Here is a 15,118-nt window from a genome sequence, read left to right as displayed (position 1 = left end):
ATAAATCGAGAGAGAGAAAGAGAAAGAGAGTGAGAAGTCAAAATGCAAACTAAATAAATTACTATAAGTCTATGCAAAAAGCTAAACTCAGAGTCAGAGTTTCCTGGGCCCCTTAGAGATTCTGAGTCAGTGGTTTCTAATGAGACCTGGAGTCTGCCTTTTTACAAGCACCCTGTGTGAATCCAATGTGGGCAGTCCCAGGAGCACTCTTAGAGATATTGTATCCAGAGTGAATGGACATCGTAGGATGTATTTCATGACTTGTGATCAGAAGAAACTTGCTGCTTTTCTTCCAACAGGAAGAGAAAGATTCATGGCATGGCTAGTGTTTTTAGAAACTGCATAAAGAAAGAGGGATAACGGTTTCAAGCTAGGATGAGATAGAGAGAAAAGAAAAAAAGAAAGAGGCTGTTTCTAAGCATAGAAAATAGCCAGGAAGCTGATTCCAGCCAGAGCAGAGAATTAGGAAGATGTTAGAAATGGCATCATCATGAAAAATAGTCAGTGAAAAACAAGAAAATGAAGGAATAGAAAGGAAGTGAAGTGGTCCCCGGAGTCTAGGTGGCATCTTCTATAAAACTAACTCTGAAGCATCCATTCTTTCTCCCTCATTCAACCTGAAAAGCACAACTTACTCTATGTTATTTCAGGAATACTTGGAGAACCAGTACAGCTACTGCCCCATCCCAGAAAGTCAATAGCGCAACCAAGATAGAATTTTGGAGTCAACAGGTATTTGCAGAGTATTTACTACATACAGGAGATGGTATTAGGTGCTGAGTATGCAGAAATAAGCCCTGAGAATTCGTAGTTATATCCTTCCCTCTCATCTTAGACAATCTTGGGCAAATCTTAGCCATCTTGGACAAATAGAGTATAATAATACAATTGACACATTGAGGTGTGCTTCTGCAAACAGTATTTAGATACTTTGGAGTTCTGATGATGTTTGGTGAATATTTCCACGAAAATTTTTTGTGCTTTAACTCTATAGAAAACACAGATTTAACTCAAAGTGTGAACTATTATCTTGATCTAGCATGTCTTGTGGCATATATCAGCATCTCAAAACTTCTCTTCATTGTAAATATATTTCCTTTTAACTAAGTGTGCCACCTGACAAAATGGCTACTCACAAACCAGACAAGAGTCTAAGAAATGTAAGCTGTTAAAAGATGACATCCTGAAAGCAGCTAAACGTCTCCATTCTTGAAGAAGTCTCCAGCCTGGGGAACTAAATGAACATAATTAGAAATACATCTGGGTGTTGGCCTCCTATCTGAAAAGGTCACATGCACATTCCATTGGTACTGGTTATGTTCAATCATTATGTTCTGCCTTCACTCATTCGTTTCCCACTGGTTACCAGATGGCCATGATAATGTTGGTATCCTTAACAACTATCTTGTGCAATTCCCTGCAGCGTGGTAAGGGCTCAAATTATTGAGTGTTTTCCTCTTTGGATAAGAAGTAACCTATCGTGGAATTGCTTATTAATGTCTCGATGGTATAGTTATGAAGAATGATGGCAAACTGGTCAAGGTGGCAGGCTACCAAAAGGCGGTGTTTGCTGTTTTTTCAAGCTTAAGGTGAAAGAAAGTTTCACCCATGCAGAATCTGGTTTGTATAAATAAGCACTTAATATAGTAAGGTGTAAATAAGCATTAAGGTCATTGTGAGAGGGAGCTTCATTAAAGTTGCTGAAATGTTCTCCTGAGTTAAGTTGGTTCTGATAGAACTCTTTCACAAGGTTGCTCGGGGAGTTCTCGCAACGTGGTTCCTTGAAATGTGCCAAGTTACCAGATGGATTTGAGGAACATTAGAAGATAGGGGGTATGGGGTGGAGGGAGGACAGAGAAAAGTAGATGTATCAATCAATTGGGGTAGATCATGCCGCAAAAACTAATAACTCCCAAGGCACGGTCTCACTTAAAACAAGAAAAGTTTCTCTCTTACTTTGGTTGTATGTCCATTCAGGGTCAACCAGGGACTCTGTTCCATCGCATTCTCACTCTAAGACCCAGACTGTCAGAGTTGCCACTACCTGAAACAGTACAGATGTCCAGAGTAAGTGGAAAGAGAGAGTATGGTCAGTCAAACACCGCCTCTTAAAGTAGCCACTCACCTCAGTCATATTTCATTGACCAAAACAAGTCACACAGCCACTTGACTCCAAAGGGCCAGGAAGACCTGGTCTTTCCACAGGACCATAAAGTGAACCAGAAATATTTGCAGCACTAACAACCACTAGAGCAGATGCTGATGCTCTTTAGACTCTAGGGCATCTCCTAGGGGAGAGACGAACTTTTCAGTGCTGTCAGGCACTGGAAGATTATTTAATTCCTGAAAAAGGGCTATACCAGACTAGAAATGAGCATAAAGAAACTCAAAAAAATTCTGATTTTTTCCAAGATGATGACTTTAATGCTTAAAATACGTATTAAATTCTTTCGAAACAGCATTCGATTCTGCTGCTTGCTGGTGACCCACACATTGCTTAATCTGTCTATAAGGTCATCCTTCTCTTTCTTTCCTCCACTTTTTCTTTTCTCTACACGTAGCCTGAGGCTTTTTGTGAATCTGCACTGGTGATTGGGGCTGAGAGGATTGCATTAGCCCAACTGTGATGGAGATGAACTGGTATAAGAGTTTTGTTGAAGACGATGTTTTTAGTATGAAACCAAAAGGGATTGTTGAAACTCTGCCATGGCCATGGCAATTCTTTATTGGAGGGAAGAAAGTAATGGAAGTGTTTTCTTGTTTGTCTAGGAGAGGACGAGGAAGAAACGAACGTGATAGTTCTCAGCTACCCTCAATACTGCCGGTACCGCTCAATGCTGAAACGCATCCAGGATAAGCCGTCTTCCATTCTAACGGACCAGTTTGCATTAGCCCTGGGTGGCATTGCAGTAGTCAGCAAGAATCCTCAGATCCTGTACTGTCGGGACACCTTTGACCACCCGACTCTCATAGAAAATGAGAGCATATGTGATGAGTTTGGTGAGTCTTTTTTTTTTTCCTACATGAAACTTGTGTGTGCGTGTCTACTTGTTTTCAGTTCTTGTAAGAGCAGTGATGGGGAACAGGGCTTATTTTCACAAGCCTAATGTGCCACCGCACCCCTCCCAGCCCCCAAATTATTGTGGTGTAAGGTGTCAGTCATTGTCTACTTGGCAGCCTCTGTTTACCAGGGTAAAAGATTATTATTTAGAATTTGTTGTTCAATATAGAGTCTGAAGTTGCTTGGTCAACCATAAAATTGGACTTTAAGACGGGAAGCCTTCATGTTAGTTCTTTTTTAAAAGGCTGCAGCTATTCAGATATTGATTTTTTTAACTAATATATCACTTTTCAATATTATAAGAAAATTTGAAAATGTACCAATTGTAACCATTTCAATACTATAAGGTGAATAGATAGATGATAGATAGATACCCATATCCTGAATTTTTTCATATATAGATCCCTCTATATCTCTATCTATATATCTTTATCTATTCACCTGCGGTGCACAGTATGTAAAGGAATATATATTATTTAATAAATATATATTATTTAATTAAAAAGTGCATATGTTTATACACTGTGCTCACCAAAGATGGATATATGCAAACATATCTTTATCTGCACCTCTGCCTAGCTGATCGACCATGTGTCTCTATAAATAGAAGGGAAGGAGGAGAAGCTATATCATCAGTTTGGGAGACTTTGCATGATGCAGTGAATGACCAGAGGCAAGCCAAGATCACCTCTCACATCTTCATTTTCTCATCTGTTTGTTGAAGAGATTGGGTCATATCTGTGGTTTTCAACAGGCTGGGCAGGGATAGCAGAATACCCTGTGGGTGATTTATCAAAATGCACATGTTCCCTGGAAATTCCTATACTTATAGAGGCATAAACAACTCCCACCCTCGCCTTCCCCCTTTTCTGGGAATTGCCATAGAGTGACCAATATGATGATTGAGCCTTGCTGAATTCCTCATGGGTACCTGGGTGAAGAGGTTGAGATCATGTCCTAAAAGGAGCGCGGGATCCCTTTGGGTGTGAATATTTCCCGATTCTGTTGGCTAACATTTTATCCCTAGTTTGCAGATTACTCAGATTCAGATTATTCTGCTTAACCATCACAGGCCTCAGCGTGGTTTGGAGAGTCCACTGAGTCCTCTCCAATCTAATTATTCATGACTTTAGCAGCCCTGTATCTGCTGTGGGAGGGATATTTTTAAAAGGAGGGGTGAGGATGGGGGGATGAGGTATACTGACCCAAGAAGGAAAGGAGAGAAAGAAGAGAGGAAGGAGACGCAACAGTTCATTGGACATGACTTTTTTTTTTTTACAAACTCTTTTCAGATGCCTTTCAAAATTCTGGCTTGTCAAATGACTGTCAATCTATAACAGGGTAATAGTGTTTATACAAGCTTTTTCCTTCATCCAAGAATAATTTGTCATATTTTTAATACTGAAAAAACCTTTATATTCAAGTAGATAAATGGATGTATCCAATACATCTTTTTTTTTTAAAACCCTGTTTTCAGATCAGCATTTACAAAACTTCCCTTTTCAATACTTAGAGTTTGAGTTTTTCTTCCATATCCCCTACTTGCAAATCCCCCTTTCTGCTTGCTGCTGAAGAGGTCTCTAAATTCTTGACACAAAATAAAACTCAAAGAATGGTTTCTCTCATTTAAGAGTATTCAAAATTAGAGTTTGACAATGTAATATAATGAAAAAATGTTCTAACCTTTTTGGCTAATTTAAGAGTTATTAGTCATTGAGTTTCAAAGCTGTCACATCTAGAATTGGTAATAGAAAGGAGTTCCAATTCAACAGTGATCACAATAGTTAAGAGTTTCTAAATTAGCTTTAAATGTTCTCACAAACACAGGCATCTGATTTTTTAATGTTTTCCTGAACTTTCTTCTGGTATAGCTAATTTTAATACTGTTTTTCTTCTCCGGCCTCTTGAGTGGAAGCTTTCTTTTGGAATAAAGCTATCTTTAAAGAGCTTATAGATGGCTAGTTTAATAATTAGAATATGAGACTCTTTTTTTTTTTTTTTTAGTTATATATGTACTTCAAGTAGTTTGTACTTCTTGTAGTATTGCGTTTTAGTAAGTGAACAAAAAAAAGCTTATTTTGACCTGACTCGAACACCTTCGCTGACATCCCTCCCCCACCTTCCACTTTTGGTCACGCTCTAAATTTCCAGAAAAACCCTTTTAAACCTCCAACTGGTTGTATTCAAAATCAACATGAGTTAAAGGGTTTGTTAAAACGTGGGGTTGGGTTTCTCCAACCAACTAACAGTTGGTGGAAGAACATAAATTTAATTAGTGACTAGCATTAAACAAATGTTCCTAATATTAAACACTGCCAGATGACTGAAACACTTCTGTCAGATTACCGTGAGTGCCAGGGGGCCCACAGATGAATTTCTACACAGTATATATTCTGTACCACACGTTCGGTGACTTCAGTAATTGGTCAAATGTAATTTAGGTAACAGTATGCCTGGGCTGTAAAAATCAAATTTTATTAGCCATATCACCAGGTGGATGAATGGTAGAGCTGATGGCAAAGAGTTTATAGCATTTAGCAGCTACACCTTTGACACATGAAATTCATAAATTGCCATAAAATACCTCCAAGGCCCTTCTCAAAAGGACAGTGTCTACTTTCCTATGATTAAATAATGTTTATTTTATTAACTAATATATTTTTTGCTTTCTTCTATTAAATGGGATTATGGAGTAGGGTTGGGAGGGGGTGCTCAAAAGATAAATAGAACACAGTCCCTGCTTGTTTTGATGATTTAAAATCTAATTGGGGAAGACAGGATTAATACACCTGAAAGGTTAACTAATGTTACAAGAAAGTCTGTGATTAAGTAGTTGGTGAGTGTTGCAGAAAGCAAGTACAGTAGGAATTTTGCGGTGGGTTGGGCCTAGGGAGGTGGAGTGGCCGGAGATGGTGATCATGGGGAGGGATCAGGGCAAGCCTTATGGAAAAAGCAGGACTGTCTGGTTTTAAAGGATAAGGAAAGAGGTTATCAGAAAACATTGAAAAATATCTAGATCATTTAAAATTTATGTCCAGACTTTCCGTGTTAGGAATGGCTGCCTTCCCCTGGGTCAACTGTTGGCCTCTCTTAGGTTTCTTTGCCTTTAGTCATCACCGTCAGTGGGCCTTGCCCTCTAGGTGAGCTTTATAAATGGCCTGATGCCATTTCTACCAGGGGGACACGCATGTGAGTCCCATGGACGAAGGCCGGGATGAACCTAGGCAGTGCCTCTGTTTTTGGAACTGAACGTTCCTTCCTGGGCTGGGAGGCCCCACGTTTTCTCTGTGTGCTGTACAGCTTACTTGCATTCCCCGGATTCATCTCTGAAAATGAGCTTTGCGCTGCGTGACGACCTCGCCTAACTGCCCAGCTACCTCCTCCCTCCCCACTGTTACAATGTTGTCCACTGAATAACAAGTTTAATTGAATAATAAAAGTAAGGCATTGAAATCTACCATGAATCCCTATAAATAAATTCTCCGTAGAATTTTATGAAGCTATTAATGAAAAGTTTGATTAGAAACTATTAAAGAAGAATAGAATAGATGAAATTTCATCATTTAGTCCCATATTACAGTAGTGTCATTCTGATTTTTATTTACATTGTGAAATTCAGAATAGAGTAAATATATCCTGGTTTTAATTAACTATCTTCTTTACTTGGGAAAGGTTATTTTAGGCTTGAAGGGTTTTGATAGCATACCATCTGCTTTCTTCACTGCATTTTATTCAAGTCCTTTCCTTGCTTACAGCAGTGTGCAATGTCTAAACCTATGACATAAGCATAAATTGAATCATATTAATGGTAGGTGATTGAAAAGCTTCAGCCTCGACATCCTGCCCACATTCTTCCATCTTGTCAGTTACAATGCTCTTAGAGGCAATGCGCTCTTCTCTTAGCACAAGAGAACTGGCTATTTTTAAAACTAAAACAACGACTCCCTATTAAAGCATTATGAAAACTGGGTGCATTGCACATGTAGTTAGGAAATGAGATTGTAATAACATGAGGGGAAGTGACATTATAAATGACAATTTTTTCTTATACAAGTCTTTACCCTAGGCATAATTCCTGCCCCCACGGTCCTGTTATAATCTGCTAATATAAGGCATTCTCCAACAGTCCCCCCCCCCGCCACTTTCTTTTACCTCTTTTTATAATTCAGTTCCTCTTTAGTAAAGCACATACTGTCATTTATATTGTGTTATTGCCTGTGTTGTAGAGAAAACACACACACGCAAACATTTTGTCTATTTTTCCTGTAGAACAATAAAATGTCCACCAGTTTGTAATGCACAATGTTTACATTACTATCACACAGATTGATTTCACATGTGCAAAGTGTTGACAGCTAAAGCCAAACAGAGGCACACACAGTACAGTAGGTAAACGGATAACTTTAAGGTACTGGCTTCTATCAGAGAGATGTAAGGTGGACCCAATATGCATAAATGAGATGATGTCAGTCCTTAAAAGTGGATGGAAATAAATAAATTGAGATACGTCTTATTAAAAAAAAAAATAGTAAAGCATGCGGTTTATTTCAGTCTGAGTTTTGAATTATAGAGACATAAGTAGTGCTTCTAAGTTTTTTGGAGTTGTAGGGTGTGTGTTTGTGTGTTTCTTGATTAAGGAATGGGATAGCATTAAAGAAAGGATATGGTAATTCACCTGAAAAGAACAGAGATGAGATGATTTTGGTCCATGTGTGTGGAACATCATAATCTCTGACCTTCAGGGAGAAGAAGTTGGCTACGTAAATATTTCAGAAATAGCCCAGGTTTAATCAAGGCTCAACTGATTTGCTGTGCCTCTAGGTGAGTGACATAAGGTCCCTTACTTGTCCTGTGTTAAAATCAAGCAGTAACAGCCCACTCGGCAGGCTCAGAGTAAGTCTGTATTAACTTGATTAAAAAAAAAAAAAGTCCTCTTGATAAATGAAGATTCCCTACTGTTTCTATCAGGTTGTTAAGCCTTGGACAACTTGTCATCTAAACAGATTTTACTCTTTAAATAATAAAGAAATTATTTCCCTAAGGCTCCAGGGCTCTTACTAGATACCTTAATGGAAAAGAAAAGTTTTCTACTTTTTATAATATTTTAAAGAGGCTTTTCTGACTCAGAAGTGAACTTTCCCTTTTCATTTTCTTGTTGGGTAAAATAATGACATTATAGACAGAAGAAGAAAAAGCAAAGAGAGGGTGGGAAACAGAAGAGAAGACAAAACTTTGACTTAGAAAACTGAAGACGTATAAAACTATTTTGAAGCATAAAGGACAAGCTGGACTCTGCCTCTTCCCCTCTAAACATCACGTGTTTTTCTGGAATTGAAAGGAAAGGCAGTTGTTTTGTTAAGGATCATGGGAATTTATAAGTGAGTAAACATTTTTTTTCTTGCCAAAGTAGGTTTCATGGTCACAGTGGATTTCAATGATCAGATGGCTTTGTTCCTGGCCCATGTCCACGTTCAGGTTTTTGAAGCCTGCCCGGGGTGCCCACTGATCTCCCAAATGATAACAAAGCAGACATTTCTCTCTAATTGAAGCCAAGTGAGAAAGGAGTTGTGCCTCTTTACATTGCTGTTTGTGCAAAAGACTTAACCTGTAGAGATCTCACTTTGGAGGACTGCTTTGTCCTGGAACTTTTTTGGAGGTTCTGTTTATCATTAGAGAACAGTCTAACCAAGACCACTCTTGGTACCTTCTTTTTATTGCATGTGCTGCCAAAGTAGAGACAGAGCGAATGTTAAGTTCATCAGACAACATAGTAAACTAAACCCAAATAAATCTGCTGGTAGAGGTGTGTCAGATGTGCTCTGTAATACACGTAACGATTAACATATGGCCTTGGCTTTGGGGACAATAAGACACAAAGGGTCTGGAGAGCAGAGCTCCTTGGGCAGAGGCACTGGAAGCTAGGGTACCATCCGTTTCTCTTGGGGGGTTAATGAAAAAAATTATGTTGCTACTGTAAACTAATTTACAGAGTCATGATATATGGAATGGGTAGGATTAGTGGGTTTCTCTTCTATTTTTGGAACTTGAAAGGATACTTTAAAATAACTCTGGACTCCTTTTGTAGCTGAGTGGACTCAATGGATTATTAAAAACTATTTGGACTCACGAGTACAATAAACTCTTGTTCACTCCAGAAGAAAGGATCTGTGTCTATGCTGGCTAATATTTCACCTAGCATTTCATCTAGAAAAGCAAGAAAGTTATATCCCATTACATTTGCAAGATCAACATATTTCTCTCTAGGCTGAAATGGATATTTTTATCAATTAAAAAACACACACGTACAAACTATAGGAAAGCCAGATCATCGAAAAAATCACAGGCAAAGTGCTGGGTGGGGGTAGGGATGGTGGAATGAGGTTCGGGATAAGTCTGTAGTCACTTGATTTTTAAAATCCTCCTGATGAATGAAAATTCTCTCTAAATCCCTTCATTCTATCCTGTCATGAGAACTGGATTGATTTAAGTTCAATCCAGTAGGTGGACTGTAGGTGAGGCTGTCCGGGAATGCTTAAGAATCCAACACAGTGCCTAACGCTGTGCCCTTAATCCATTCATGCTTTTCACCAATGTCTATTACATACCTACCATGTGCCAAGTCCTTTTCTGGCCCTTGTGCACACCGTTGCCAATGAGACAGAAAATTTTCTCACTCTTTAGGAACTTACCCTGTAGTATGTGGGGAGGGGAGTGGCACAATGCAGGTAGCCACGGACCAGACTTCACAGATATAGACCATACCTTACTGGGTTGTTGTGAAGATTAAATGAGTTAATGACTTAAAGCACTGAGATGGTACATGGTAAGCGCTACTTAAGTACTCATTGTTATCCAAGTCTTCTTATATTCTCACACCACCCAACACAACCTTAACCACATATTGGGTTCCTAGAGGTTCTTCAAAAATCACCCACAAAATTGTTTCATACCTATATAGACTGCTGGGAATAACGAGGTATCATTTGCTACTAAAAATCATTCAACGTTTGCTAATTCCAGAAAGACTTGTTTGTCCTTCTGCATGAAAAGTGTTTCTCCAGATATCATGGGTCTGCCTCCTTCTTATCGTTCGCCCGCAGCTCAGATGTCTCCTCCCAGGGAAGCCTTCCCCTTTGCACAAGTCCAGCTCTATCTCATCACCCAATGTAGGATTATCTTCCTATAACACATCGCTATCTGAAATTAACTCTCATATGTGTTTCTCTATATATGTATACTCTATCTCCCCACCTCCCCACCCATGCTGTAATGTAAGCTCTTGAAGAGCAGGGAACTTTTCTGTCTTGTTCACAACTGTGTGCCCAGGAACCAGAACAATACTTGGCACATAGAAGGTGTGTAATAAACATTGGTTAAATTAATGAATGGATACATGCATGCTGTATGTCAGTATCATCATTCTCCCTCATTTTACAGATAAGAACACTTAAGCACAGCAATGTTATACAGCTATCAAGTGGCAAAACCGGGACATGAACCTAGATGATCTTGCTCCACATCCAAGCTCTTAACCATTACACTAGATTGCCTCCTAGATTACCATGGACCTAGCTCAGAAATATCTTCCAGTCTCTCTGAGATCAGGCTGGCTAGAAACAGATAACTGATCTCCAGGTCTCTGGATGATGAATGCATAATAAGTTCTGCAAGATTTAGAGAGCTTGTTGCATGTTGGCGTGGTTAGGAAAGGAATGACCATAAAGATTCAAAATCTAAAAACCATTTGGTGACAGCCGCTATCCTCTCTTGTTTCTATTACCGCCGTCTCCCTGCTTTAGCCCATGCTGTCCTTTGGTCTCTTTTCAACAAACCAACCAAAGTTATCACTTCCCTGCTCAGATCTTCCAATGGCTTCCGATCTCAGAGAAGCAGATGTGAATATAGAGCTCTTTGAGAACTGAAACTATTTAGAAGTTGAAGGGGGCAGATAGTAAACTACCCTGTATTCTCAGAGACTCTTTTTAAGAAACAGGATTGCAATGCTTACAGGACTCCACCTCTCTGTAATTTTCCGCCTAGAATACATTGGCTTTCCCAACTTGGCATCCTTCTTTAATGAAAAAATTATAGGTCTAATTTCAAAAAATGAAATGTATACAGGCTTTCCTGCTTCTATCACTTCTTTATTCCTATAACCCATAAATCATTTCCCTTTTTAAAATTAATTTCACTTGCCATGATTTGGTAATGGGTTTTCGAAGGAGGCGGAGTAGCCAAGCTCTTGGCACCAGAGCCACCTGCACTGCCTGCTCAGGAAATCTTCTCATCGCTGGCTGGCATGGGCCTTGATTCCAATTCCATCATCTGGGCTTTATGCTCCCTTTGGAAGTTGCCTAGAAATTCTCCCCCTAAGAATCTCTTCTGTGAGTGGCCTTTTTGGCTCTCCAGTCACCATTCTGGAGGACTAAAGAACAGATGGAACTTGCACAGAAAAAGACTGGTATGTTCTAATGCTTCCTGGGTACTTTTTCATTCATTCATCCATTGAGCACCAACTCTGTTTAAGAACTCCTGGCATTGTTGGGATATTGGTCTCTGCTCTCAAGACATTTAAAAATCAAGTTGACTGAGATAAGACATAGAGCAGTGGTCTACTACAATTATCTGTGACTCTTAACAATCCTGCATTTTACCATGAGCAACTTTGTGGTAACACAGCTACAAGGTCACAGATCTAGCATGTTGCTGAAGTAGAGGTGAGTGTCCTCACCATCCAGTCTGCTAATCCCAGTGGGCAGACTTTTCCACCACAAAGTGAGAGGAACATGGAGCTAAGAGTCAAGAGTTATTCTGATGTTCAAAGGAGATGATAGCTGCCCAACTTTGTAAATGGGAAAGCTTTGCATTATAACAAACATTGTAAGGCAGTCTGCTAAGGGCTAAATGAGGTGGTTAAAATATATATGAAAGAGGGCTCAGATGTCAGAAGAGGCCTCTTGGAGGAAGTAGATCTTCAACTGGACCTTGAGGGATTCAAAAAAGAGGAAGTTATTTCAGGTGAGGAGCTGGAAAATACTCTGGACTTTGAAGCTCAAAGAAAGGGATTATTTCCTCTGCCGTTTTTAGCTTTCAGCGTAGACAAAAAGAACAGCCTCCACAAACAAATTTTTTTTCTTTCTAGAAGATCTTACCTTCCTCCCTGAAGGAGCACATGTTTCTGAGTCCTCCTCTCAGAGGCCTTATTGTGGTTAGGGCCCAGGGGAAGTCTCTCAGAGGAAAAATCAACTTGTCTCTTATTAAATTGAAAATTTTTTCTTGGATCTACAAGAAAGAAAAAGAAGGATGCACCAACTATGCAGTAGAAGGTAAAGGAGTGAGGTGCCTGCTTGGTTTCTCAGCTGTTTAAAGGGCTGCTTCTACGTTTAAAGGGTTGCTTCAAAATAATCATCTTTAATACTCAAATTTTTGTCCCTTCTGTGTTATTCAGTACTTTTCCAAAGTTTGTTTTTTCTTCTGCTTGGTATTTAAGTTCATAAATTGTATTGCATTTTCTCTTCACTAGATTCTAAGCTCCTAGAGAGGGTAAGAATTCATGCCTTACTCATCTCTGTATCAACATGTTTATTGAAATTAAAACAAAACAAAACAAAAAAACACTGCTAAATTCTAGAGGGCTTCAGATCTTCATCATTTTATCTCCTTTCTTAGAAACACGTATTTCTTGACCTCAATCTTTAAGCTTTAGTTTATTGCCAGTTGATTTAATTCTCAGGGGCAAGCATGTAGCTCAAAAGAACTGTTTTTTCTCAACATTTACTCACTTTTCAAACCATTGGAACAGTCTTCATAAATTGATCAATGTCTTTGATTGAAGATTGTTCATTTGTTATGATACTTTACAGACCCTGGAGTCTACACAACCTAGAAGGGTGTTCTTTCTGAGGAAGCTAATGAGTGTCTTTAAGTTAGATCAAATGGTAGCCAGCAGTCAATACATTGACATTTTCAGTCTTTAACGCACAGATATGAATTCCTTGTAAAAATCAAGGAATAGTGGTCAAGCCATTAGCATACAATGCTTTGACAAGTGGTAAGTCAATTAGCATACAATGCTTTGACACAGCACAGATCACAGTTCAGGCTAGAATCATATCATATCAGAAAGTGCTGAGAAAGAAAAAATTTAGCCAGTATAATGTTTATTATTAGGAAGATTACTTGGTGGATGGCACTTATGCCCCAAGGATACTTATGGCTTCCCTGTTATTTGTAGATGAGGATGAGGCCTTTTATCTCTCGGAATTCTGAGTTCTGTGGAGGATCGTGGGTGAGGGAAGTTGACAAAGCACAGGGTTTAGCTGGTCACACTTCTTCCTCACAGTCCCAGACATGAACATTAGGTCTTTAAAATAGGAGACTATTTTAATAGAGAGATCACACACAGTACAAGAAACTATGCTTTTTCAGGGTACTGATTCCCGCCCTATCCCCAGCACATACACCTTCAGAGAGAGAATGTTGGTACTACTAGTTGGTTCTTTTGAGATTTGTCTTTACAGTTCCCATGAACATATCACTGGTCCCATGCTATAGAGAATGCATTCTGTCCCATAGTTCTTGAAAGAAATAAGTTGAAATGTGCCAGGACTAGAAGAAACAAGGATAATTGTGGAGCCCCCTGTTAAATTGTCTTGACAACCTTTGTTACCAATGTCATTTGTCTAAGCTGAGGAGGTGCCCTCCCTCAGAGATGCAGAGAGCTAGGCCCTGCCACTCCCATGCGTGGCAACTGCTCCCACCCGCAGACCTGCCATTCACATCTCAAAGGAGACGAACGAACTTCACAGGGAAGAGCACTCCTCATACTTTTCAAAGGGTCTTCGCCCCGTCTGCAATGCCTCTGAACAACTCCATGTAACCAGGAGGACAGGTGTCATTAACCCCACTGGGCAGCTGAAGAGCTGATCGGAAAAATCATTGGCCAAACATTGGTGTGGCAGTGGTGAGACTACAATGGGATTTGGGCATCTGCTTTCCAACCTGTGCCTTTAATGCCATTCCCCCGAATGTGGTCCAGTGCTAACAGATGGGACATCACAGCTGCCAAGATTCTATGCAGCAAACCCTAATTAACCAGAATCTTCAGTTAACCAGATGCCCCCCTTTTCCCTCATCCCCTTCGTACGGTATTCCAAGGATGAAAAAAAAAAGTAAATGGTAAAAAGCAGTTCATTGCTTTCCAAAATATTTTTCTCATTATGCAATTTCTGTAATTTCTATTACAGAAAGTATAAAAATAATAATAATAATAATAATAATAATAATTGACACTTTTCTGAAGTGTCAATTATTACAGAAAGTATAATAATAATAATAACAATAATAATAACAATAATAATTGACACTTTTCTGTGAGCATCTATCATATGTCAGGCCTTATAAAATCCTTTGCATATATATCTTACTCCTTAGAGCACCCCTGTAAGGAAGCTCATATTAACCATCACTTCACAGGGAAGGAAACAGAGTTTAAGAAAGGTTACATCAGCCCAAAGTCACACAGCTAGTAAGTGGTCAGGCTGGATTCCAGTTCAGGTTTGTCTGGCTTCAAAGCTGGTATGCTTATCCACTCTTTGTTGCCTCCCTAAATAGCATCGATAATCTCATCAGCGTTCATCTATTTCCTTCCAGTCTTTTCCCAAAGCATTTTTATTTACTTGAGAACATTTTATATATGAGGCTGTTGTATCTTAAAATCTTACTGATTATAAAACAAGCATTTCCCCAAATTATTATAAACATTTTTATAAACACCATTTTAACATTTGCATAATACTACATAAATGAACTTATCAGGGTTCACATAATCCCTTTCTATTAAAAGGTTATCTATTATTTCTTCCAGGGTTTTGCTTTGTTTTGTTGCTTTAATGTATAACTACCAGTATAATGAGCATCTTTATATATAAAATCATCAGCATTTCAGTGGTTTCTTTAGGATAATTTCCAGGCATCTCTTATTGACAAAATTCTTTTACTTCTAAGCAATAGCAGAGATCTCAGATAATCAGAGCTAGCTGTGGGCTTAGTTTACAA

The 15,118-nt window shown here is 39.0% G+C and overlaps 1 protein-coding gene across 1 annotated transcript in view; it reads left to right on the top strand.

Moving 5' to 3' along the window:
- The window catches only part of ARID5B (AT-rich interaction domain 5B), a 167,506-nt gene that overhangs the window by 78,300 nt on the left and 74,088 nt on the right, over nucleotides 1-15,118 (top strand). Inside the window, exon 4 of the mRNA XM_006915600.3 lies at nucleotides 2,770-3,000. Coding sequence (XP_006915662.1) covers nucleotides 2,770-3,000 — 231 coding nt within the window. The remainder of the gene's footprint in view (nucleotides 1-2,769; nucleotides 3,001-15,118) is intronic.

This window comes from Pteropus alecto, unplaced genomic scaffold (assembly GCF_000325575.1).
Source record: "Pteropus alecto unplaced genomic scaffold, ASM32557v1 scaffold155, whole genome shotgun sequence".
In the NCBI taxonomy this organism is placed as follows: domain Eukaryota; kingdom Metazoa; phylum Chordata; class Mammalia; order Chiroptera; family Pteropodidae; genus Pteropus; species Pteropus alecto.
Note: the sequence above shows the minus strand (reverse complement) of the source record. Positions and strands in the feature narration are given on the sequence as shown.